The sequence below is a fragment of the Quercus lobata genome, chromosome 11 (genome assembly GCF_001633185.2).
Source record: "Quercus lobata isolate SW786 chromosome 11, ValleyOak3.0 Primary Assembly, whole genome shotgun sequence".
NCBI classification, from domain to species: Eukaryota; Viridiplantae; Streptophyta; class Magnoliopsida; order Fagales; family Fagaceae; genus Quercus; species Quercus lobata.
The window spans coordinates 12,046,929-12,069,362 of record NC_044914.1 but is presented as its reverse complement, the minus strand read 5'-3'; the positions used below and the strand labels follow the sequence as shown (position 1 = coordinate 12,069,362).

Below are 22,434 nucleotides of genomic sequence, written 5' to 3'. Positions count from 1 at the left end.
TCACCTCAACGACCACAAAACCACAGCAACAACAGCAATCCTAACAAAACCACCAAGAGAAGAAAGAGAAGTTTAAAAAAAAAAACCCAGAAACAGGTCGCCTGCAACCCAGGCTGCGCGACCCCAGGCCTGGGTCGCGCGCCTGGGGTCGCCTGCGACCGGGGTCGCCTGCGACCTGGGGTCGCCTGCGCCCTGGGTCGCGCGCGACCTGGGTCGCGCGCCTGGGCTCGCGCGCCTGGGTCGCCTGCGGCCTGGGTCGCAGGCAACCTGTTTCTGGGCGCGACCCCAGGCCGTGCTGGTGAGAGAAGAACCCAGAGAAGGAAGAATGGATATTGAGGTGAGGTGAGAAGGTGTGGTTTTGTGGTTGTTGAGGTGAGAAGGTGTAAAGGCAAAATTTTTTTTTTTCACTGTAAATGTAAATCGAGTCTCTAAGACTCGATTTACAAGTAGATGCCACGTGGAAATAATGCCAACTCAGACGCGAGTAAAACATGCAAATCGAGCCTCAAAGAGTCGATTTACAGGCCCAAAATCGAGCCTTTGAAACTCGAGTTGCTAGATTTCCAATATGTTTCCAAACCGCGTCAACTAACTAAATAGTTAGATTTTTATGGGTAATTACCCATTTTCGCCACAGAATCTTAACTGAACTAACCTCAAGTAAAGTATCAAATTTTAAATCACATATACAACTTAAACTTGATCAAATTACATGCGGTAAATAGTAATTAGCACTATTGGTTAAAACTTAAAAATATCATAAGTATTTACTAAATTAAATCATTAATCACGCCGAACCCTCCACACTGGAAGTTGTCTAGTGTCGCTTGCTCTTCTGAATTTGGGTTTGGAGGGAAAGAAAGAAACAAAATGCCAGTGGCCAAACCCGAATCATCTGATGCCAGAGTCATCGCTCACGTCGACATGGACTGCTTCTACGTTCAAGGTTTCTGACTCTCTGTCTCTATTTCTCTCTCATATGAATAAGTTTTGTGTGTGTCTGATTTTGTGGGTTATATTGGGGGTTTGGGGTTGGGGATGTTATATGATGGTCCAAAATGCAAATAGAGAGAGACCCATCTGAATTTTTATGTTGAATTTCGGTGTAATATGGTTGATATTGAATTTCTGGCAGATTCCAAGCCTGCCCATTTGGTTTTTTTGATATAAAATGATGTCCTTTGTTAGAGAGGATGAGAACATTGGCTTACACGCTTTATGGTTCTGACTTCTGAGCAGAATTGATGGTGAAAAGATTTTCTTGTCCAATTGAACTTTGATCTCACTTCAAATTGAGATGTTGTACTTATTTAATACCTTCTCTTGATGTTTTCATTTAGAAGATGAAGCAGTACTATTATTCAATTCTTGGTATAAACGCGTGTACATGGAGTCAAGGACACGATATGGCACACAAAATTAGGATTTATACGGCAAAAATTAGGAGAAAACTTCTTGTACTCTTTTTTTTTCGTAACAACAACATGGCTTAAACATGTATACACAGGGTTGATATGTGCCAGTTCATGGTTATACATAGGAAAGAATTACACTGAAAAAAAAAAAAAAAAAAAAAAAATTCCCCAATGTGTTTTAATTATCTGATTGATTATCACTCGTATCCAAAATCTAACAATAGTAGTTTAACAACCACAATGATACAGCAATCACAAATATATCACCACAATTCAAAAGCGGTAAAATAAAAATTAAAGCAATACAAGGATTTGATGAAGAAATGTAAACTTTTGAAGAACTCTTAAATAGAAAAACTACTTCGAGGGTAACCTAGCCCAATGAAATCCACTATAGAAGAAGTTTGTTACTACTTACTACATGCTAACAAAACTTTGTAGACAGACTCTATGTGTAAGTGTAACCAAGCAAACCACCTGTTCGCTCCTACCACAGCGTCTCTAGAACTCTGGAATTCTTCTACATGATTTCCACCATGAACGAATCATCTATGCCAATCCAGAAATCTGGTAGATCAGTGAACTCACTGGCAAAGGGTGACAATTTTTTTGGTTTCATTGGAGTCATTTCAGGCTCACAAATTTGGTTCTCAAGATTGAACCAACACAGGGGAGGATTTCAGTTTATGCTCAAGAAAAAAGGCTTACTTAGATCTTTTTTGTATGCTAGCTTTCTTATCTTAAAAATCATGCCTCAAAGGGTATTTAAAGGTAGGTTAAGAATCGTCTTTGATCAGTCTTCGAGTAGAATTAGGACTTCTGGTTTCATAATCTTGCTCAAGTGAGGGTCACTCAACTTTTGCTTAACTTAATGCTTACTTGAGTGAGTCCTGATTTTGTTCAAATGAGCCTTGATATTTTTAACTCTTTGAAGCAGCTTCTTACACAGACTGTTACCAAACATAATAACATTAAATACAACCCTCTTGACTCATGATTAGTCACCTGGAAATTGCCAATATTAATCCTAATATATAGTAAAAGGCTGTTTTACTTGTGAAGACGAGGTGTTCAACATGATATCTGTTGATATCAAACTATAGTCAAATGATAGTTGAGTGATTTTGTTTGTAATTCATTAGAGGATTGTTGTGCGAACACCCTGTTTATATGACAGATCTCCTGTGTGTGTGTGTCTACATATATAAAGCAATACAAGGATTTGGTGACCGGCTTTAGATGTTAAAAGAGATGACTGCATGGATTAGAGCAAGTTAATAGAGAGTGTAAAGGAAAAATGCTTGGAAGTTTAAGCTGGAAAGTTCACTGTAGGTTTTGGTCATGCAATCCATGGACGTTCTCTTCTGGTTATCTCCCATGAGCTGTGACTTGGAATCCTAGTCTTACATTCTTACTGCAGCTTACTGTTATATGTTGTTCTTTACAGTGGAGCAGCGGAAGCAGCCTGATTTAAGGGGTTTGCCTACTGCTGTGGTACAATATAATTCCTGGAAAGGTGGAGGCTTGATTGCTGTTAGCTATGAGGCCCGTAAATATGGTGTGAAGCGGTACAGAAATGTTTTTCCTTAATTTCTAAATACCTTTTAATGAATAAACAATTTTTTAGACTATAATAATCTAATGAATGATTATCAGATCAATGCGAGGCGATGAAGCAAAGCAAGTTTGCCCGGAAATTCAGCTGGTTCAAGTCCCAGTGGCTCGGGGTAAAGCTGATCTCAACACGTACCGCAGTGCGGGTTCAGAGGTTAGTGTATTTATGACACATTCTGAATGGCTTTAAATGTCATTGTTGGTAATACTATTTGATAATTGAAGTTACGGTGGCTTCTAATCAAAACTTCAGGTGGTTTCTATTCTTGCAAGGAAGGGTCGATGTGAGAGAGCTTCTATTGATGAAGTGTATCTTGACCTTACTGATGCAGCTGAAACAATGTTAGCAGAAACTCCTCCAGAGAGCTTGGAAGTAATTAATGAGGAAGCTATTAAGTCACATGTTTTGGGGCTTAATAATGAGGTTAGAGAAAGTGCATTCAATCTCCTGATCGTTAGATTTTCTTAAACCTAAGAGAATAAAATTTAATTTTGTGACTAATGGTCAACGTTGATGATGCAAAGATGTTGTAATATTAAGCTCTCTGCATTATTTGTTATTTTAACAAACTTTTATCTGGTAGGTCCCTATTTACAAATGGAATTTGTGCTCTGCTTGTATTTTTTTATGGATATAGATGCATATTGAATAGAGCGTCATTGTTGAATTCACAAAGTTTATTTGGAATTTTGGATTGTAGTGTGAAACACAAAAACAAAAATATTAATTGCTATTACTGGAAATTTGTTTTTGGGAAGAAAAGAGAGAAAAAGAGAGCCACGCCCGCCCGGGGAGGAGGGGGGGTGTTGTATTATTAATCTGCATTTAATGATCCAAACCCATAACATGGATGTAGATACATGGCTGACCATTTTAACAATATCCCTGAATCTAAATCCTTATTATGGGTTTGAGCTGTGATAATGCAGATTCTGGATTCCTGCTTTGGGTGGACATAATAAGGCATAGCCTTTGGGAATGATGTAATGGTGGACTCTCCCCAGAGGCTAAATCTTAAGTTTTATCTCACAAGAATTTATATGTTATAATAATATTTAAAAACTATCATATGAAGGTTCTTTCATATGCAGATACATATTTTAATATTTCATCTAGATGGTAGGACTGAATCAGTTAGTCATGAACTTGCTGGTTTTTGTGTCGGCAACAATTATACTGAAATTGGTTCAAATTCAGGATGGAATTGATGCCAAAGAGAATGTGAGAGAGTGGCTTAGTAGTAGTGATGCGGATCATCGTGATAAGCTTTTAGCTTGTGGGGCCCTTATTGTTGCAGAACTTAGGATGCAAGTGTTGAAGGAGACTGAGTTTACATGTTCTGCTGGTATAGCTCATAATAAGGTAGGTAGCAGTCCTTATTTTTACTATGTTATTTTACTGAGCATCATACCCCATTAAGGCACTTCACTTCATGACTAGACTTTTTTGTCATCAGCTTATCTATAACTTTGATAGCAGATGCTGGCCAAACTTGCAAGTGGTATGAATAAACCTGCACAACAAACTGTTGTGCCCTTCTCCTCTGTGAAAGGATTACTGGAGTCCTTGCCAATCAAGAAAATGTGAGTTTTTGTTTTGATTCTTAGACTCCTATATTGCATTATAAATTTGAGTTAAAATGTTATGTCCATTAGGTGAGTGCCATATTTTGCTACTTGGATAGCTTCAAAAAAGAAAGAAAATTTGATCTTATGGTATTATTCATGGACAATGTTTTCCTCCAAACTAGGTTGAAGGAATTTCCTCCAACCCATTATGTGGCGGTGTATAAGACTATCCACATGTATTGAATCACATGATTCGCTAAATCATTTAAAATGAAATGACTTTTAAGTAGTTCATGACTAAAAGTACACATGGATAGAATGGGTTGGAGGAACATTCTTCCAAACCAGTTTGGAGGAAAATTTTGTCCATTATTTCTTTGTTTTGTTTTCTTCGTATGGTTCAAATCTCAAACGATTGCTGCTGGTAAGGTTTTCTGAATTGCGATGCCTAAATGTTGAAGCAAACTTGGTTTGCAGGAAACAGCTTGGAGGAAAGCTTGGGACTTCTTTACAAAGTGACTTAGGTGTGAACACTGTTGGAGATCTGTTGCAGTTTTCAGAAGAGAAGCTACAAGAGTGTTATGGCGTCAATACTGGGTCACTACCTCTCCTTTTAAATATTCTCTGAATGTTTTGAACCTATAGATCATGAGCAACTTATTTTATTTATCATTACTATATGTAGCTTACTATCTTAATAGGTTTGTCCTGTAAAATACACAATTTTCTTGAAATAATTTACATACATCTCAATAGTTTCTTCCAAAGTTGACTAAAATTTGGTGACTTCCCCAAGCTGTAATGGTTGTCTTCTTATTATTTTTTCAGTTATCTCCAAATATTGTTGTTGCTTTCTTTTTCTTTCTTTCTTTTTTTCAAAATTTATTATGCTTTATCCAATTTGACTATGATATTTTTTTATCAAAAATAAAAATAAAAATAAAAATAATATTTCCCTATGCTGAATAGTTTCTGGAGAAAGGCCCTTTGTCAATTTCAGTTATCCATCAGCTTGCTTGTCCAACAATTACCCAAATGTACCTCCTAATATCTATTTTTTTACATGGATTCCAGCACTTGGTTATGGAATATTGCAAGGGGAATCAGTGGGGAAGAAGTTCAGGGACGCCTTCTTCCCAAGAGTCATGGTTCTGGGAAGACATTTCCTGGCCCTCGGGCCCTGAAGACAATTGATTCTGTAAGAAGTATTCTGTTAACCGGATGAATACCCTCTGTTTATTATACTGTATGATCTGACCATCCCTTATCATCTGTCATTAAAATGATATTGATGAAGGCATTAATATTTACTCAAAATGAAGAATGTTTTTCTTGTATTAAATCCCAAAATGTCTGAAGTCACATTACCAACTCTATGGTATACTCCCACTTTATTGTTCATTTAGTGAGGCATAATGGTTGGACAATGCATGCCAGATATGGGCCATGTGGTTTGGTATGTTTTATATATTCTTTGCATAACAAATATATCATCCTGGATTCTATAAAACATCTTTAGTAAAAAGTCTTTAATAATGACTTAAGGCTTCAACTTTTAACTAGGATATGTTGGGTGAGCAGCCCCACTGCCTGTACTTATGGGCATGGCAACCCTTTTACATTTTGAGAGAGAATCTGTTTCCCAAGATTCATATGCTGGCTTGTTTGACCCTTGAAGTCAATTGTGATGATATGGCGAACAAAAGCAGTCAAGCAGATGTATTGGACTTTGCAATTGTTATTCATAGAATTATTTTTCTACCCAAACTTGTTTAACCTCCTCTTTTATTGTTGTTGTTGCTGTTGTTTTATTATTATTAAAAATTTGAACTGGGCTTGCATTGTTTAGCTGAGAAGATGACACTTTCCCAATGGCAACTTCTGATGCTATTTTCAATGTACATGTGCTTGTGGTTCATCACCTTTGCTGCTAAGCCATTTACCTCATTAATAAGTTAATCTCCATTAAAATCAATATCTCTGCATGATTGTTATTGTATGATCTTTGCGAAATTATCTAATTGGACAGGTTTCTCTTACAATGTACTGATAATAAAAAATAAAATAAAATAAGTTTTTCTTTCAATGCTCAAATAGTTCAAAACTTCCACATTGAAGAACTCAATATTTGGGACTAAGAAGCAAGTCTCTTTAATAAATAAATAATCTCACCTAGGTCTTAAAAAAAATTTAAAAAAAATGAGCCGTTGACAAATTGGGGAAATTGACTTGTGTTTGTAATATGATCAGTTTATTTGAGCCTTGTCACATTAGATGATAAGATGTGTAAGGACACAATTCTCTGGCGGCCCAATAAGGATGTTGGGCTCGCGTACGAAAGATCCCTCACAATATGATTTGTAGAGAGTGGGCTTGAAAAGCTAGCCGTTGGTCAAGTGGCGTTGTCCGGTCATGGCTTTAGAGGAATCTACGTAGAAAAAGGGGATTGGGTATGAACATTTAAGCCCTGAGGCGTCGTACCCCGTGGGATGGAGCTCCTCGGAGTTGATCCGAGGACCTGTTGAGGTCTTCTCTCGGTTGCCCAACGACGGACTTTCTTCCATGAAGTTCGGTGTTCCTGAGATGTTTTCCCATGTCGTCTCTCTTTTTTCGGAGGTGGAAAAAAGGGGGCCTCCCTCAGATCTACTTACTTCCTTATTTTATACTAGCTTGCATTCATTGCCCTTCGTCCACGTGTAGGGTCAATCTTTACGAACACTGACATTTGTCCCATCAGTCCAATCCCGGAATTGTTGGGGATGGTTTGATAAAGCTGCAGAGTACGGCTCTGTCAGGCGTCGGGCCTTATCTAGAAGGGTAGTATGGATAACTTCCCCAAGATATTCTGGATTTCCTTACTAATTCGTCCCTATACCAGTTTTGCCCCTTTATTCTGGTGGGATTATGGATCTGCCGAGGACTAAACTGTCCTCGGCTACTTCCCAAAAATTGTTTTGTGCTCTGCGTTGTAGAGCTTGGGCCACAGCTCTCCTCGGATTGGGCCTTCGGACGCTCTAAGGATAAATGAGCCTGGTCCACGAATTGTTGGGCCCCACAATAGACCCTCAAAACCCTTCTGTCCGACTTCCGGGTTGGAAAGGAGGGTTTTGACAAACCCGGGCCCTCAATATGGCCCATTTAATTTGACCCCGCATTTATGTGAGCGGTTTTCCGCCTGTCCACGAAGTTAGCCGTTTTTCAAGGGAGTCCGTTTAATCTGCTCGTGATCTGCTCCTGCCGATTGACTATCCCAGACACGCCTTTAGTAAATCCCCTTTACGAGGCTCATTTATGTCCGGCGGCTCATCTGATAAGGTGGGGAAGCGGAATGGACGCCTCTTTTTCTTCAGATTCTTTTGGAAACTTTGAATGCGTTTAATTCCCTCTGTTTGGTTCTTCCTATAAGAAGGCAAGCAGGAGGCAATCACTTTCGTACAGACTCCTCCCCTTCCTTCTGAGATCTGAAACCCGTAGCCTCTTTTAGCGTCTGCTTAGCCTGTTTGTTATACATCATATCCGTACACGTCCTCCATAACGAATGATGAAGGAAACACACTCCTCCTCAAAACACCATATCCTGACAAAACTTGAAATGGCTCGGTCAGGGCAAGGGTGGCGCAGACTCAAGAGAATATCTCAATTCGAGAGAGGGGAAAGGATGTTTCTCCTTCTTTTAGTCAAAATCCGAAGCAGGTTCTGGTCATGCCAGATTTTTGGCATGTCCGAAGAAGGAATTTCCGCCATCAGCGCCGTCTGCCTTGTAGCAGGCAAACTTCTGCGGGGGCTTCCCAACTGCCGGCTCCCTGCATCTTTGCTGTAGATGGTGTTAGCCTGAGGTCAGGTTCTTTGGCTGCCTGAGTTATGGGCATGTAGAAGCGTCGAGGAATAGTTTTCTTAGACGACATCTTGGAACAGTAGCCAACCTCTCCTCTGAGATATCTCCTCGGCATCATCTTTACTCTTTTGTGCTTTTCTTTTGCTTACGCAGTTAACTCTAATGTAAGCTGGTTTCAGCTTTTATTGTACACTGTACTGTTCTTTTGTCTTAATAAAAGATGTGTTTATTTCTTTATGCATATGTTATTATTTTTTTTTGCAACAACCACTTTGGGTCTGAATATTAAGTCTAAACATGCCTTTAACAATATTCTGGACGGAAGAACACTTTAATACAAACCCTTATTAGTTTAAACTCGCAAATATTATCAAGTATAACAATGATAATCCTCAATAGATTGAATTTATGGAACTAACCGAGATAGCTGCTGAGCGCTGCGTGATGCACGCTAAACGAATATCCGAGAGAGCAGCCGAGCAGCGATGGACTTGGATCGTGCCCTTGGGACAACATACTGTGCCGTATCGTATTAGCCCCTTTGGCACTGGGGATCTGCGGGTAGACCGGGGAACCCGTGCAATTAAAGACTGACCCAACTGTTAACGAGAAGTCCTCTTCGGATGGATTTTAATGCTCTAGTAACAGTTTTTATTTTGTGTACTTGGTTTCCCCATAGGCTTGAGTCCGAGGACCATGCAAGGCCTTGGTTCTGTCCAAAACTTCTAAGATTTCTTTTATGTACTTGGTTTTCCCATAGGCTTGAGTCCGAGGACCATGCAAGGCCTTGGTTCTGTCCAAAACTTCTAAGATTTCTTTTATGTACTTGGTTTCCCCATAGGCTTGAGTCCGTGGACCATGCAAGGCCTTGGTTCTGTCCAAAACTTGTAAGATTTCTTTTATGTACTTGGTTTCCCCATAGGCTTGAGTCCGTGGACCATGCAAGGCCTTGGTTCTGTCCAAAACTTGTAAGATTTCTTTTATGTACTTGGTTTCCCCATAGGCTTGAGTCCGAGGACCATGCAAGGCCTTGGTTCTGTCCAAAACTTGTAAGATTTCTTTTATTTGTTTTATTTTTCAACCACCAGCCCCTTCACCAAGGCGGGGATAGTTGGCCTGAGGCCGGAAGCCCCTAGAGACGCCCGCGCCCTTAGCACTGCGAGGCGTAGCCCCTAGCAGAGGCTTACGTCGGAGCAACAACTATATGCCGCCGGAGACGGGGGAAATCCCGAAAATTTCTGCTTGCTAGAGAGCTGACTCCACCGCCACCTGCGCCAACGCGCAAGCTTTCCCACAGACGGCGCCAATTGTAAGGACACAATTCTCTGGCGGCCCAATAAGGATGTTGGGCTCGCGTACGAAAGATCCCTCACAATATGATTTGTAGAGAGTGAGCTTGAAAAGCTAGCCGTTGGTCAAGTGGCGTTGTCCGGTCATGGCTTTAGAGGAATCTACGTAGAAAAAGGGGATTGGGTATGAACATTTAAGCCCTGAGGCGTCGTACCCCGTGGGATGGAGCTCCTCGGAGTTGATCCGAGGACCTGTTGAGGTCTTCTCTCGGTTGCCCAACGACGGACTTTCTTCCATGAAGTTCGGTGTTCCTGAGATGTTTTCCCATGTCGTCTCTCTTTTTTCGGAGGTGGAAAAAGGGGGCCTCTCTCAGATCTACTTACTTCCTTATTTTATACTAGCTTGCATTCATTGCCCTTCGTCCACATGTAGGGTCAATCTTTACGAACACTGACATTTGTCCCATCAGTCCAATCCCGGAATTGTTGGGGATGGTTTGATAAAGCTGCAGAGTACGACTCTGTCAGGCGTCGGGCCTTATCTAGAAGGGTAGTATGGATAACTTCCCCAAGATATTCTGGATTTCCTTACTAATTCGTCCCTATACCAGTTTTGCCCCTTTATTCTGGTGGGATTATGGATCTGCCGAGGACTAAACTGTCCTCGGCTGCTTCCCAAAAATTGTTTTGTGCTCTGCGTTGTAGAGCTTGAGCCACAGCTCTCCTCGGATTGGGCCTTCGGACGCTCTAAGGATAAATGGGCCTGGTCCACGAATTGTTGGGCCCCACAAGATGTATCAGTTTTTTTCTTTCTTTCTTTTTTTGTGTGGTAAGTTTAATATGATCAAATGGTTTTGCATGCAACAAAGAACCAGTGCTATTATAGATTGTTAGAGGAGACAGCCAATTGATAAAAACTTACTGGATTGAGTAACTATAAATGGCACTACCCGTTTTTCTTACATGATTGGTCTGAAAGGGAAAGAGAGAATTTAAATAGATAATGTTAATTTTTTTTATCTACATTTTTCTGACTTCTAGTCCTGCTATGTTCTTGTTTCTACAAAACGTTTCTTGAAATGCTTACGTCCCTCATACTGAAGTTCATCTCCGAAAATAATTTTTACTCAATTTGGTGGCTCTTCCTCCAGGTTCAACACTGGCTCAATGAACTTTGTGAAGAACTGAGTGAACGCCTTCGCTCTGACTTGGACCAAAATAAACGGATTGCTCACACATTAACTTTGCATGCTAGAGCATACAAGGTTCCTATTTTTCCTTCATTAATTTTGGATTTATACATTTTATTTATACTCACTCATCCTTCAATTTAATTATCCTGCAGTTAGGTGACTCAGATTCACACAAGAAGTTCCCTTCCAAGTCTTGTCCCCTAAGGTATGGGACTATCAAGATTCAAGAAGATGCCATGAACCTATTTCAAGCTGGATTACGCGATTATATGGGCACTTACAAATCTAAAACTCAAGGAAGTCAATGCAATGGTTGGGGAATAACAGGCCTTTCTGTTTCAGCAAGTAAAATTTTGGACACACCATCTGTAAGTTTTACTTGATTCTTATCATGTTATGACTTGGACTTATAATTTCTGGGTCTCTTCTTCTTTTCGTCCCCCCCCCCCCCCCCAATATGTCCACCAAAATATGTGTTTAGCATATGCAATGTTGTTATCCACAGGGTAGGTGCTTCTCTCTCTCTCTCTCTCTTTTGGGAGAGGGGGTTGGGGAGGTGCTTCTTTTTATGTAGTAATTAAGAAGTATTTATTATAGCAGTTTCAAAATGAATTAATCAATAAGCTGCTTAAATAAATTTTAGGCTCATCTAATTCTTCAATCTTAGACTTGCTGGTCCTTGACTTTAATTTTGATTCCTATATGTTTGCTAGGGAACATGTTCAATCATGAAATACTTTCATGGCCAGTGCCCACCCCGCTCTTCATCAGAGAAATCACAGGATAACCTCATAGAAGATGCTGCACCATTGTCACCTTCAGGTATTTCCAGTCTCAAATGCACTTCTTGTTCACTCTTGGTTTTCCAATATTCTCATGGCTGTTGTTTGTTAGAAAGTGAAAGCTATTCAGGGTTGAATTTAACTGAGCCACAGATTGTGTTCCCTGGAGAAGAAAAGGAGATCAAGCATGCTATCCCTACTCTGGATCATCAGGAAGACAAAAGTAAAACGTGGAAAGACCAGGTTTTGCTATATGCAGATTCATTATTTTGTTAACTGAAATTCTGCTTTTATGATCATTAATATATTATACAAGAATGTAGTGTTTAACCCTTTGAAATGTTTGTACACCAGTATTGTATATCTAGCATGGGTGGTTAGATTTTAGATGGCTTTAACATCTTGTATGGAGTTTGGGCAGAAATCTAACCTTTCTTCTTAGTGTGTGGCTTGTGCTGTTAATGAACCAAGATGTGGGTCTTGATTCTTGAATGACAAATTTAGGCAAATGCTTCTTGTGGTCCAATCATGAGATTTTTTCATGTGCAGGATCCATCATGTTTGTCATCACAACAGATGCAAAATAGTATTGCCCAAGAAACTTCACCGTTGTTGCCTTCAGGTAGTTTCTTGTGTGGTTTAGCACTTTTTGTTCTCCCATTTTCCTCTTTAATTTTCCCTACCACATCATACTAAAGACAGGTGTTTGTCTAGGAAGTGAAAGCTGTTTGGGGATGAGTCAAAGTGAGCAACAAAGAGAATTCCCCACAGAAGAATCTAGGATTAAATATGCCATGCCAAGTTTGGATCGAGGTTTGCAGAAAAAAAAAACATCAAAAGATAAGGTCTGTAAGTGCAGTTACTTTAGCTCTTCGCTAAGATTGCACTGCTAAATGTGTCACTATGACAATCCTATCATAAGGACATCCATTGTTCAAGATTTTTGCATGTTGAGAAAATCTGACTTCGTTTATAAATAAAAAATTTAACAACATATGTTAAACAATCAGGATATTTAAGTAGATCACATCCTTGTTTGGATAGTAATTTGCTGGACAAAACTATATTAATCATTTGGCCCAGCTCTGGTGCCCTCGTCATTATTCAGTTTTTCAAACTGCCTACCTGTGTACACAGGGGAGTACAAATTTGCTAAAGTTCTTTGTGTTTTTACCACATTGGTGAAATACTCTTTCATGGGTACATAAACTCTTCTTCTCTATCTTTTAATTCTAGTTTACATGGCTTATACCATTTGCTTCAACATTTTCTTTTGTCCTATAGAAGCCCTTTTTATAAAATTTAGGTTCTATTGTTCCACTTGATAGCAACTTTTATTGTCTGTTGGAATGCACATATTTGAATATATCATATATGTTACTTCCTCAATCATCGTGCTTTTGTGATGTGGTGAGGAGAACTTAGATCTAGTGTAGGAAAAGGGATTAAGAAGAAATTATCTGAAATTTCATGAAATAGTTAAAAAAAGCTGAAAAAGCTGTCTACAATTACTCAAAAGAGGCTATTTATAATGGACAAAACTTAGGTACAGTACTTAAATGCTGTTCCTTAGGTTCTTCTCTTAAAATTCAGTCATGTGGCTTTTTTCTCATAGGATGAAAGTGTATTTTTAATTAAGTACTGCCACATGGTTGAATTTTAAGAGGGGAACGTAAGGAACAACACCTAAATACTGTACCTAAGTTTTGCCCATTTATAATAGCCTTTAGTAACCCTAGAATCCTAGCTCTTCATCTTACATAAAACAATTAAATATCATCCAACTTCATTAAAAGTCACGTGACCTATTAAATACTAGAGACATAATATATAGGTTAAATGTAATATTGAGAAATAATGACAATGGACTAATGGGCTTCTTTCTCTTCACTGGGCTGAAATTCTCCTGCATCATTTTGAGCTATTCTATTCCTTTTATGTTCCCAAATCTACTGAGGGCATGAGCCAATCACAACTTAATTTTACATGTAATTGTGGAAAATTCTGCTAAGAAAGCGAAGTTGTGGTAAAACCTATGGAATTATGATTGTTCTTAATGTTTAACTTAATTTGGAGTAAAAGTTTAGATTATGATGTGAAAATTTTTAGGATAATTTGGATATGGGACTGAAATATTTAAAGAAATTTGAGTTAAAACCTGGCTGTTGAGATCTGGGCAATAAGAAATTTGGCAAATACAATTTGAATTCAGGCCCAACGATTCATTAATAAACACTAATGGTCATATCTTTTCAGATATGTTAAACTAATTTTGTTACCAGAAAAAATTGATGAAGGGTACAAATCAAGTATGTGGGAATTATTCAAAAGTGACCACTATGGCACTATCTAACTACAAATGGAAATTTAAAATTCAAAAATGTGGGTAAGCTGCCCAAATCTTTCATCCAGTCAAAAGTTGATCTCAGAGCCATAATGGCAAAAGAAATAGAGTTTTTATTCTGCTCAGTCCTTTCAGTGCTGATTAACATGTGGCTCCTAGAAAGTTATGTTAATTTGTTTCTTAAATATGTTGTGGCAGGGAACGAGTTCAATCCGGAGGTTCTTTAAGACTTGTGATCCCAGTTCTTTTAGGAAGCAGGAGCATGTTGAAGCCATCCAACTCCAAGATGTTCAAGCAGCAGAATCTGTTGGTAATTTTTAAATCCAACTTTTGGATTTTCCATTTATGCCAATTCCTTGCGGTACTCTCTCTAAAATTTGAAGTATATTTCAGGTTTTCAATCTACAAGTAGTATCTGTTCAGAACCAAATCAAACTGAGCTGCCTAAAGAAAGTATTCCTGAACAAACTGGGACAAACAGTGCTTGTTCTACTTCATCTCATATTGAACAACAAAGTGAATCATGGCGTTACAAAGTTGATGAGATAGACCCCTCTGTGATTAACGAGTTACCACCAGAAATCCAGGAAGAAGTTCAGGCTTGGCTCAGGCCTCATAAGCGGCCAAATGTGGTTAAAAAGGGTTCCAGTATCGCTCATTATTTCTTGCCAGCCAAAAATAGGTAATTGTACCAATAGTGCTCTACTGTACATAGGAAGGTGTTATCCTTCAAGCTCATGAAACAAAATGCTGCTTGATTTTATTGAATTATATAGCATAGAGAGAATTCACGCAGATTTAGGCTTAGGAAACCCAAAATCGTCATGCATTCAAGGCTAGTCCAGAAGTTCTTTGAGTGTTCATAAGCGATTTTATCCTTTCTATGAATTGTATGGAAGCAAGCTGGAATGCCAGTCAATTCTGTATATTAGAGTATAAAAAGTTAGTGATTTTCTGAAAATTGATAATGATGGAATGGTGTCTGTAAATATTTTTTATTAATTTATAATGATGATTATGCTTTATGGCTATCGCCCATGAGCTTCTTTTTTTTCTTTTTCTTTTTTTTTTGGGGGGGGGGGGGGTGTTATAGGGGGAGTAAATTTTTGAGAATTTAAAGTTTCGTCCAAATTTATTCTCTAGTACGATAAGGGAAATGTGGGTTAGCTGTTTCTTAGTTTGGTACTATCCCCCCTCTTTTTCCCTTTTTTTTTTATTTTTTTGTGAGGGTGTGTTCTTCAAGTTTAAAGTTTCACTAGGTTGAAACACGTCCATGCGCTTTTAAATGGTTTGTTCTATCATGTTTACAATAAATTTAACGGAGTATTAAAATTTTTTTATAATTGTTAAGAAGAAATAAATATTGTGATTAGTGTATAATAGTTTGCACAAAAATGTGTGTATTTTTTTCTTAGTGAATGAGAATCTAAAACATTACATGGTTTTGGTTGATAAACTATAACTATATGCTATTGCTTTGATTTTAGTTCAAGAATTCAAGTGTCTCATTACATGCTGGAATGGGAGAGTGATGCATGGAAGTGAGTATGATTGTTTGTTTCTAACATTTCCCTGCTATAATTCTTTGAACCACAATCACAATTCCCAATAGTTTAATAAAAAATTCAAAAAAAAAATGTGAAAACTATTTCTTGTGTAGTTTTTTTCAAATTTTTTGTTAAAAATTCTTAGAAGATCAAAGTTTGGTGTTATTTATTTAAATAATGATCAAACTTTGACTTTAAAGGAGAACCAAAGTGAGAAAAATAGGAAATGTTATTTTCGCACTAAAATCAGTTTTATTTTTTCTATTGCGTAATAGTGGGGAAAAAGATATTAATGATGTGAAAACAAGACTACTTTGAAATACTCCCAACTCCATCCACCATTTTCTGTAGTTATGGTGAGAAATTTTTTTGTCAATAATATTTTATGTCTAAACTTTCTCACTAAAATAACATTTGTTGAATTGGAACGCATGGTGTAATATGAAACAAATAGTTAAGAAATACTAATAGAGAGATGATGCGGCAATTCAGGTAAAACAAATTAATTAAGGCCAAGAGCGATGCCCACAATGTTGATAAGAGGCATTGATTTAACCTCAGGGAGTTTAACACGTGGCATTGAGGTTCAACAAGGAACACATGGAAAGCATAACTAGAGATACGTAGATAACTGCTACATCCTCAAGTATAAATAGAAGCTCAATCGGTAGAAAAACACAACAAAGAACTTATTGAGATAATTTGTAATTAGTTTCTTAAGAGATTTACTCAAACAAGCTGAATGTTAGTAACAACATAAAACTATTAGTCTATTAAAAGAGTTAAGGTTTTTTTTTATTATCTTATTGTATTAATTGATTTCAACCATGATTCCAATTATCATTCCTCCTAAAATTTCTAATGTAATTGGTTTCTTTTCATTAATAAGAAAGCACTTGAGCTTTAGTTACATTTTATTTTTCCAAACCTATAATTTCCCTCCAAACTTTGATAATTCTTGACTGAGCAATGCTAGAGAATGTGCAATAAAAATTGGGCTAATTACACCTCCTTTAATTTATTTAGGTTTGAAAGAACGACACTTCACTTCAAACTTGAAGAGAAAAAACAGTCAATTCCATGACATTTGTTTGACTTAGGGTCCGTTTGGATATAGCTGAAAACTGAAAACTGAAACTGAAAACTGAAAAACACTGTAGCGAAATAATTTTTAAATGTGTAAATAGTATCGTGGGACCCATTTTTAATGAAAAAGTTGCTGAAAAGTGAAATTTGTGGATCCGTAAACAGTACACGATGTGCTGTGATTGGTCCAAAAAAATTTGAAAAGTCAAAGTTTGCGGCTACTGTTCATTGAACAGTGCATGAACAGTTGCCGCAAACCCAAAACGCGTGAAAAAAAAAAAAAAAAAAAAAAAAAAAAAAAAAATGAAAAACGCAGACGCAGGATTGGGCGAAAACGCCCAATCCAAACGCACTCTTAATGTTAAAAAATTTGTGGACTACCTTTTGGTTAAAGTCCATCATAGTTTCTAGGAAATGCCTACATCTTTTTTATTTTAGTTTATTTATTTTTATAATGTTTCCTATGTCTTTGCCATCTTTAAATAACTTCTTTTTTTCCCAGCAACTTAACTGCAACTTTCCAAATAACACTTTCTGATTGTAAACTAAAAATTGAAAACTGAAATTTTGAAAAGCAATAAACGTCTGTTCCCTTAACACTTGAAACCCACAATTATTAAAATCTGAAGAAGGATCATGAAAATAAATATGTGGGGGAAAAAAATGCAAAATATGGAAGAAGTGTACCTCCTTTGTCTTTACTTATGCAAAAATTGTTACAAGTCTCTTGGTGCTGGAAAAACATTTTATTTTATCCTAAATTCTGTCAATTATGTTTTCACTAACTATGATTAAAGTTTGGTAAAGAGAATCTTTTAAAAAATCAGAATCTTTTATTATTATTGATATTAATGGAAGGGAGTGGAGTGTTATTTTCTTCAAATCTCAAGAAAGGAAAGTATAATTACCCCTAAAAAATTTCATAATTTTTTCTTACAACTTGCAGAGTTGATAAATTATGATTAAAGTAGTATTATTTTCATATAATCCATTAATCATAGACACAACTTTTATTGTGTACTAGTACGTAGTAACATATAATCTCAACATTTGTGAACTTTTATGTTACTAGACTCTTTGTTCTTTACATGACTTGCGTCTCTCTTGAATCTGAATACATATAACTTAACATTATTTGTTATTTAAATAACCATTGATTCTCATATGTGTTAAAGAGAATAAGACTCTGTGTATTTCAAATTCTCTTATTTCATCTATTTCATAGTTAAGATTACATTTTCTAGATCTAATCTTGTACGGACTGTCATGTCATTTAGCTAGGCTCAAATGTTTATTTTCAAAATTCCAAAATTTAGCTCTTAGTTTTTTTTCTTTTTTTATTTTTCAAAAAATATACTGAGAACCTAAGTAAGCAAATAAATAAATAAGGAAAGAGGAAATAATAGCAAATATTAACAAATATCGTGCAGTGTTTGTTAAGGTTGGACTAATGTGGGTCTCATTTAAAAAAAAAGTTGAATAAATGTAACTAAAAGACATAAAACTAGTCCTATAATTTTTTTTAATTTTTTTTTTCTCTCTATAAAACTAGCCTCACAACTTATAAAGCTGGGGAAAAAAATGACATATAGATGCAACAAAAAAAAAAAAAACAAAACAAAAAAACAAAAAATTGCACAAAAAAGTCAAAAACCTATTGTTAACAAAATGTTCATTAACAAAACTATTTGTTTTTTATATACCTGGAATGAAGGAAATCATGGTCGTTTATAAAGCCTAACACTTTTGGGTCACATGACTGGCTAAAATGGCCAAATATCACTATTGGCAGAACTTATTAGTGTTTTACTACTGTTTAACAAATATTTAATAATCTATCACTGTTTTGTCCAATCACTGTTTTTGGTTAATCGCTGTTTGATATGCTAAAGCATACGTAACTAGTCACTGTACACCAAAAAACAGTTCAATATACATGGTACTCGAGTTTATAGACTCGAGATAAACTTGAGTATCACATTACAATTCCAACCCACATCAATGACATTTTTTATGAAACTCAAATTTTTGAAATTCATACTCTATGTCAAACTCAAGTTTCACAAATTCGAATTTCAAAAAAGTGGTACATTGTTAAATAAACTCGACTTTCAAAATGATAATATATTACTAAATATTTCACAAATAATAATAAAACACTAATAATTTCGGCCATAAGTGGCATTCGACTATTTTCGCCTCACAACTACGTGAGCATGCAACTGAAGCTAATTTCCAAGACTAAAAAACCTGACACTTTGGGTAACATGAGTGTGCAGCTGAAGCACAATTTCCAAAAACCTGCGATTTCACCAAAGTTCTTGTCCATTTCAGCATCAAGGGCCAAGGGGTGTGTTTTTTATAATTAAAAAGGTGATCACGTTTTCAGCCCCATATGAAATAGACACCCCTTTTGTTTTTTACATACCTGGGAATGAAGGAAATCATGCATGGTCGTTTATAAGCCTGACTCTTTTGAGTCACATGATCGAGCCTATATTCAGCTGAAGCTAATTTCCAAGACTAGAAAGCCTGACACTTTGGGTCACATGATGATCAGTGTGCAGCTGAAACAATTTCCAAAAACCTGCGATTTCACCAAAGTTCTCTATTTGTGAATATAAATGCAATATACCTCTTCCATTTCTACATAATAATAGCACTACTGCTTCACATTCTTACTGTACTATACTCCCAAGCCAAAAGCCAATCTTGATAAACCAAAATCAAGCAAACAAAACAGCCATGACCATGAGCAGCAAATTCGAGTTGGTGTTCATCACATACCCTGGAATGGGACACATCGTTGCAATGGTTGAGTTTGCACATCACCTTATAAATCATGACCCTCGATTCTCCATCACTATACTCATCATCACCATGCCTGAGAGAATGCTAGTCAACACCTACATCCAATCACGTGCAGCCACATCAGCCTCCACCAATATCCGATTTGTCCATCTCCCTACTTTGGAAACGCCCACACCCGATCACGGCTCCCAAACTGATCCCCTGTGCCTTATATCCTCATTTATTGAAAAACACAAACCCCATGTTAAGCAAGCAATCACAAACCTCATGGCAACTGAGTTGGACCGACGATTCGTTGGGTTATTCATAGACATGTTTTGCACTTCCATGGTTGATGTAGCCAACGAGCTTGACATCCCTTGCTACCTTCATTTTCCGTCTCCAACTACCTTTCTTGGTTTCATGCTTCATCTTCCAATCCTAGACACCCAACTCACCACTGAGTTGGCTGAGTTGGACACTGAGTTGGTCATTCCAAGTTTTGTTAACCCTGTTCCTCCAAGTGTTTTGCCTTCTATAGCGTTAAAAAAAGATGGGTACTCTTGCTTTTTGTACCATGCACGTAGGTACCTTGAAACAAAGGGTGTTATTATTAATACATTTAGTGAGCTTGAGCCTTATGCGCTTAACTCACTCTCAACGAGTCAAGTGCCACCTATTTATCCCATTGGGCCTATTCTTGACCCCGTTGGACCGGCCCGATGGCACCCAGACCAGGCCCATCATGAAAGAATCATGAAATGGCTTGATGATCAACCTCCATCAACTGTGGTATTCTTGTGCTTTGGTAGCATTGGGAGTCTTAGTGGGTCCCAAGTGAGAGAGATTGCATTTGGGCTTGAACAGGCGGGGGTTCGGTTTTTGTGGGCTTTACGTGAGCCACCTAAGAACCCATTAGCCCTCTCAGATAACTTCACAAATCTCGAGGAAGTTTTACCAAATGGATTCCTGGAACGAACCACTGGAATTGGATTGGTGTGTGGGTTTGTCTCGCAGGTGTCAATTCTAGGTCATAAAGCAATCGGAGGATTCATATCACACTGTGGCTGGAACTCAATTTTGGAAAGCTTGTGGCATGGTGTACCAATTGCCACTTGGCCAATTCATGCTGAGCAACAACTGAATGCCTTTGAGTTGGTGAAGGAGCTGGGATTAGCAATTGAGATTAGGTTAGATTATAGGGAGGGTAGTGATTTGGTGTTGGCAAATGAGGTAGAGAGAACAATAAAGAGTATAATGGACTGTCACAATGAGGTGAGGACAAAAGTAAAGGAAATTAGTATGAAAAGTAGGATGTCTATGATGGAAAATGGATCATCATATGCGTCAACGAGAGCCCTAATTCAGGAATTAGTGCGGTGATAATTCAAGGTGTGCCCAGTTTATAATTGGACTAAATAAATTCCGTTGTTTTTATTTTTCTCCTCACTTTTTAATCAAAAAATAAAAATAAAAGAAAATTCTTTGCTTTTTCCTTTCACATTTTAATCCTCATTTGAACAAAACCACTATGGCTGCTTCTGAAAAATTCCTATAATTTCTAGGATCATTAGGGGTTTGGGCTCTTTATTGTCATGACAATTTTTTTTTTTTTTTTTTTAAGTTTGTTAATTTGATATTTCCTTTGTTAGAAACTTGATGGTTAAAATTTAGAAAATTGATGTTTATATTTTTGAATATTATGGGTGTGGGGCCCAATAATTTATGGGCCAGGCCCACTTGCTCACGGGGAGTCCAGAGGCCCAAACCGAAAAAGGTTATGGCCCGGAGATGCAGCCGAGGACAGTTTAGTCCTCGGCAGACCCAAAGCCCCATTGAGAAGAGGGGTAAAAAAGAGATATAGGAACAAATTTGTAAGGATATCTAAAATATCTTGGGAAAGTTATCTTGACTACCCTTCCCAGATAAGACTCTGCACCTAACAGAGCCGTATTCTTCAGCTTTATCAACCATCCCCAACAATTCTAGGATTGGACTGATGGGACAAATATCAGTCTTGTAAAGGTTGACCCTACACGTGGACGAAGGACAGCGAACGCGGGCTAGTATAAAAGAAAAAGTAAGTGAATCTGGTAGGGGGGCTCTGATCCTACCTCCAGAAAGAAAGACTCCATGGGTGAAAACACCTTAACAAGACATGCACATCATGGAAAAAACCCACCATTGGGTAACCGGGGTAAGACCTTAATGATCCTCGGATCAAGTCCGAGGAGCCCAACCCCATAGGATGCGATGCCGTAGGGCTTAAATGTTCAAACCCGACTCCTTTTTCTACAGGAATTCCTCTAAAATCAAGACCGGAACATCGCCCCGTGACCAAAGGCAAGCTTTTCAAGCCCACTCTCTACAAATCATATTGTGAGGGATCTTTCATGTGCGAGCCCAACATCATTATTGGGCCGCAAAAGAATCGTGTCCCTACAATGGGTCTCTCTCTTACGAATTAATTTGAAGTTTAAAAACATAATGGGATCATACTAGGGGTGGCAAAATTTGACACGATCCATAAACCCGACACAACTAACCCATTTATAAACAGATAATGAGTTAAGACTAAACGGATTCGAGTCATATTCGGGTTAACACAGCTAATCCATTTATTAAATAGGTCATATTCGTGTTTAACATGCGTACCCATCTGACCCGTTTAGCTTGTTAAGTTATTAGTTATTTTGATATTATTGTTTAATTTATGGTTGTTTTTATATGTTTATTACTATATTTATTGTTGCAATTGTATTTTAATTTTAGATATATGGGAATTGATAAAAATTATATAGGCTAGGTATGACCAATTAATCAAATAGATTATTAAACAGGTTAGTTGTATTGACTTTTACATAACTTGTTAATTAAACGAGTTAAATGTGTCGTGTCGGGTAGGGTCGATTTGTTTAATAAACAAGTCGTGTTCGGATTAAGAATTCTTGGCACGTTTACTAAACAGGT

At 37.5% G+C, this 22,434-nt stretch overlaps 2 protein-coding genes across 7 annotated transcripts; both read left to right on the top strand.

The window, feature by feature from the left end:
* Positions 1-807: 807 nt before the first annotated feature.
* Positions 808-15,003, top strand: LOC115968720 (DNA polymerase eta). 6 transcript variants are annotated; one of them, XM_031088205.1, is made up of 16 exons: positions 808-946; positions 2,863-2,983; positions 3,072-3,183; positions 3,283-3,453; positions 4,228-4,392; positions 4,510-4,613; positions 5,076-5,195; positions 5,673-5,796; positions 10,874-10,987; positions 11,068-11,283; positions 11,629-11,737; positions 11,810-11,940; positions 12,247-12,319; positions 12,412-12,542; positions 14,240-14,351; positions 14,435-15,003. In XM_031088205.1, the coding sequence occupies exons 1-16, from the start codon at positions 871-873 to the stop codon at positions 14,725-14,727; spliced, it is 2,172 nt and encodes a 723-aa protein (XP_030944065.1). In that variant the 5' UTR covers positions 808-870; the 3' UTR covers positions 14,728-15,003. The 6 variants fall into 6 exon arrangements, with proteins under 6 accessions (XP_030944065.1, XP_030944064.1, XP_030944063.1 ...); XM_031088204.1 differs by having other exon boundaries at positions 12,400-12,542; XM_031088203.1 differs by having other exon boundaries at positions 11,629-11,940.
* Positions 15,004-19,419: 4,416 nt separating this feature from the next.
* Positions 19,420-20,847, top strand: LOC115966400 (UDP-glycosyltransferase 43-like). Its single transcript, XM_031085642.1, has one exon. It carries the CDS (start codon positions 19,420-19,422, stop codon positions 20,845-20,847), a length of 1,428 nt encoding a protein of 475 aa, XP_030941502.1.
* The last annotated feature ends 1,587 nt before the right edge of the window (positions 20,848-22,434 follow it).

Coding starts and splice junctions, on each gene's coding strand:
- LOC115968720 (XM_031088202.1), top strand. CDS start 871: ATGCCAGTGGCCAAACCCGAATCATCTGATGCCAGAGTCATCGCTCAC. Junction 11,284..11,628: donor AAATTTTGGACACACCATCT/GTAAGTTTTACT, acceptor TATGTTTGCTAG/GGAACATGTTCAATCATGAA. Junction 12,320..12,399: donor TTCACCGTTGTTGCCTTCAG/GTAGTTTCTTGT, acceptor TACTAAAGACAG/GTGTTTGTCTAGGAAGTGAA.
- LOC115966400 (XM_031085642.1), top strand. CDS start 19,420: ATGACCATGAGCAGCAAATTCGAGTTGGTGTTCATCACATACCCTGGA.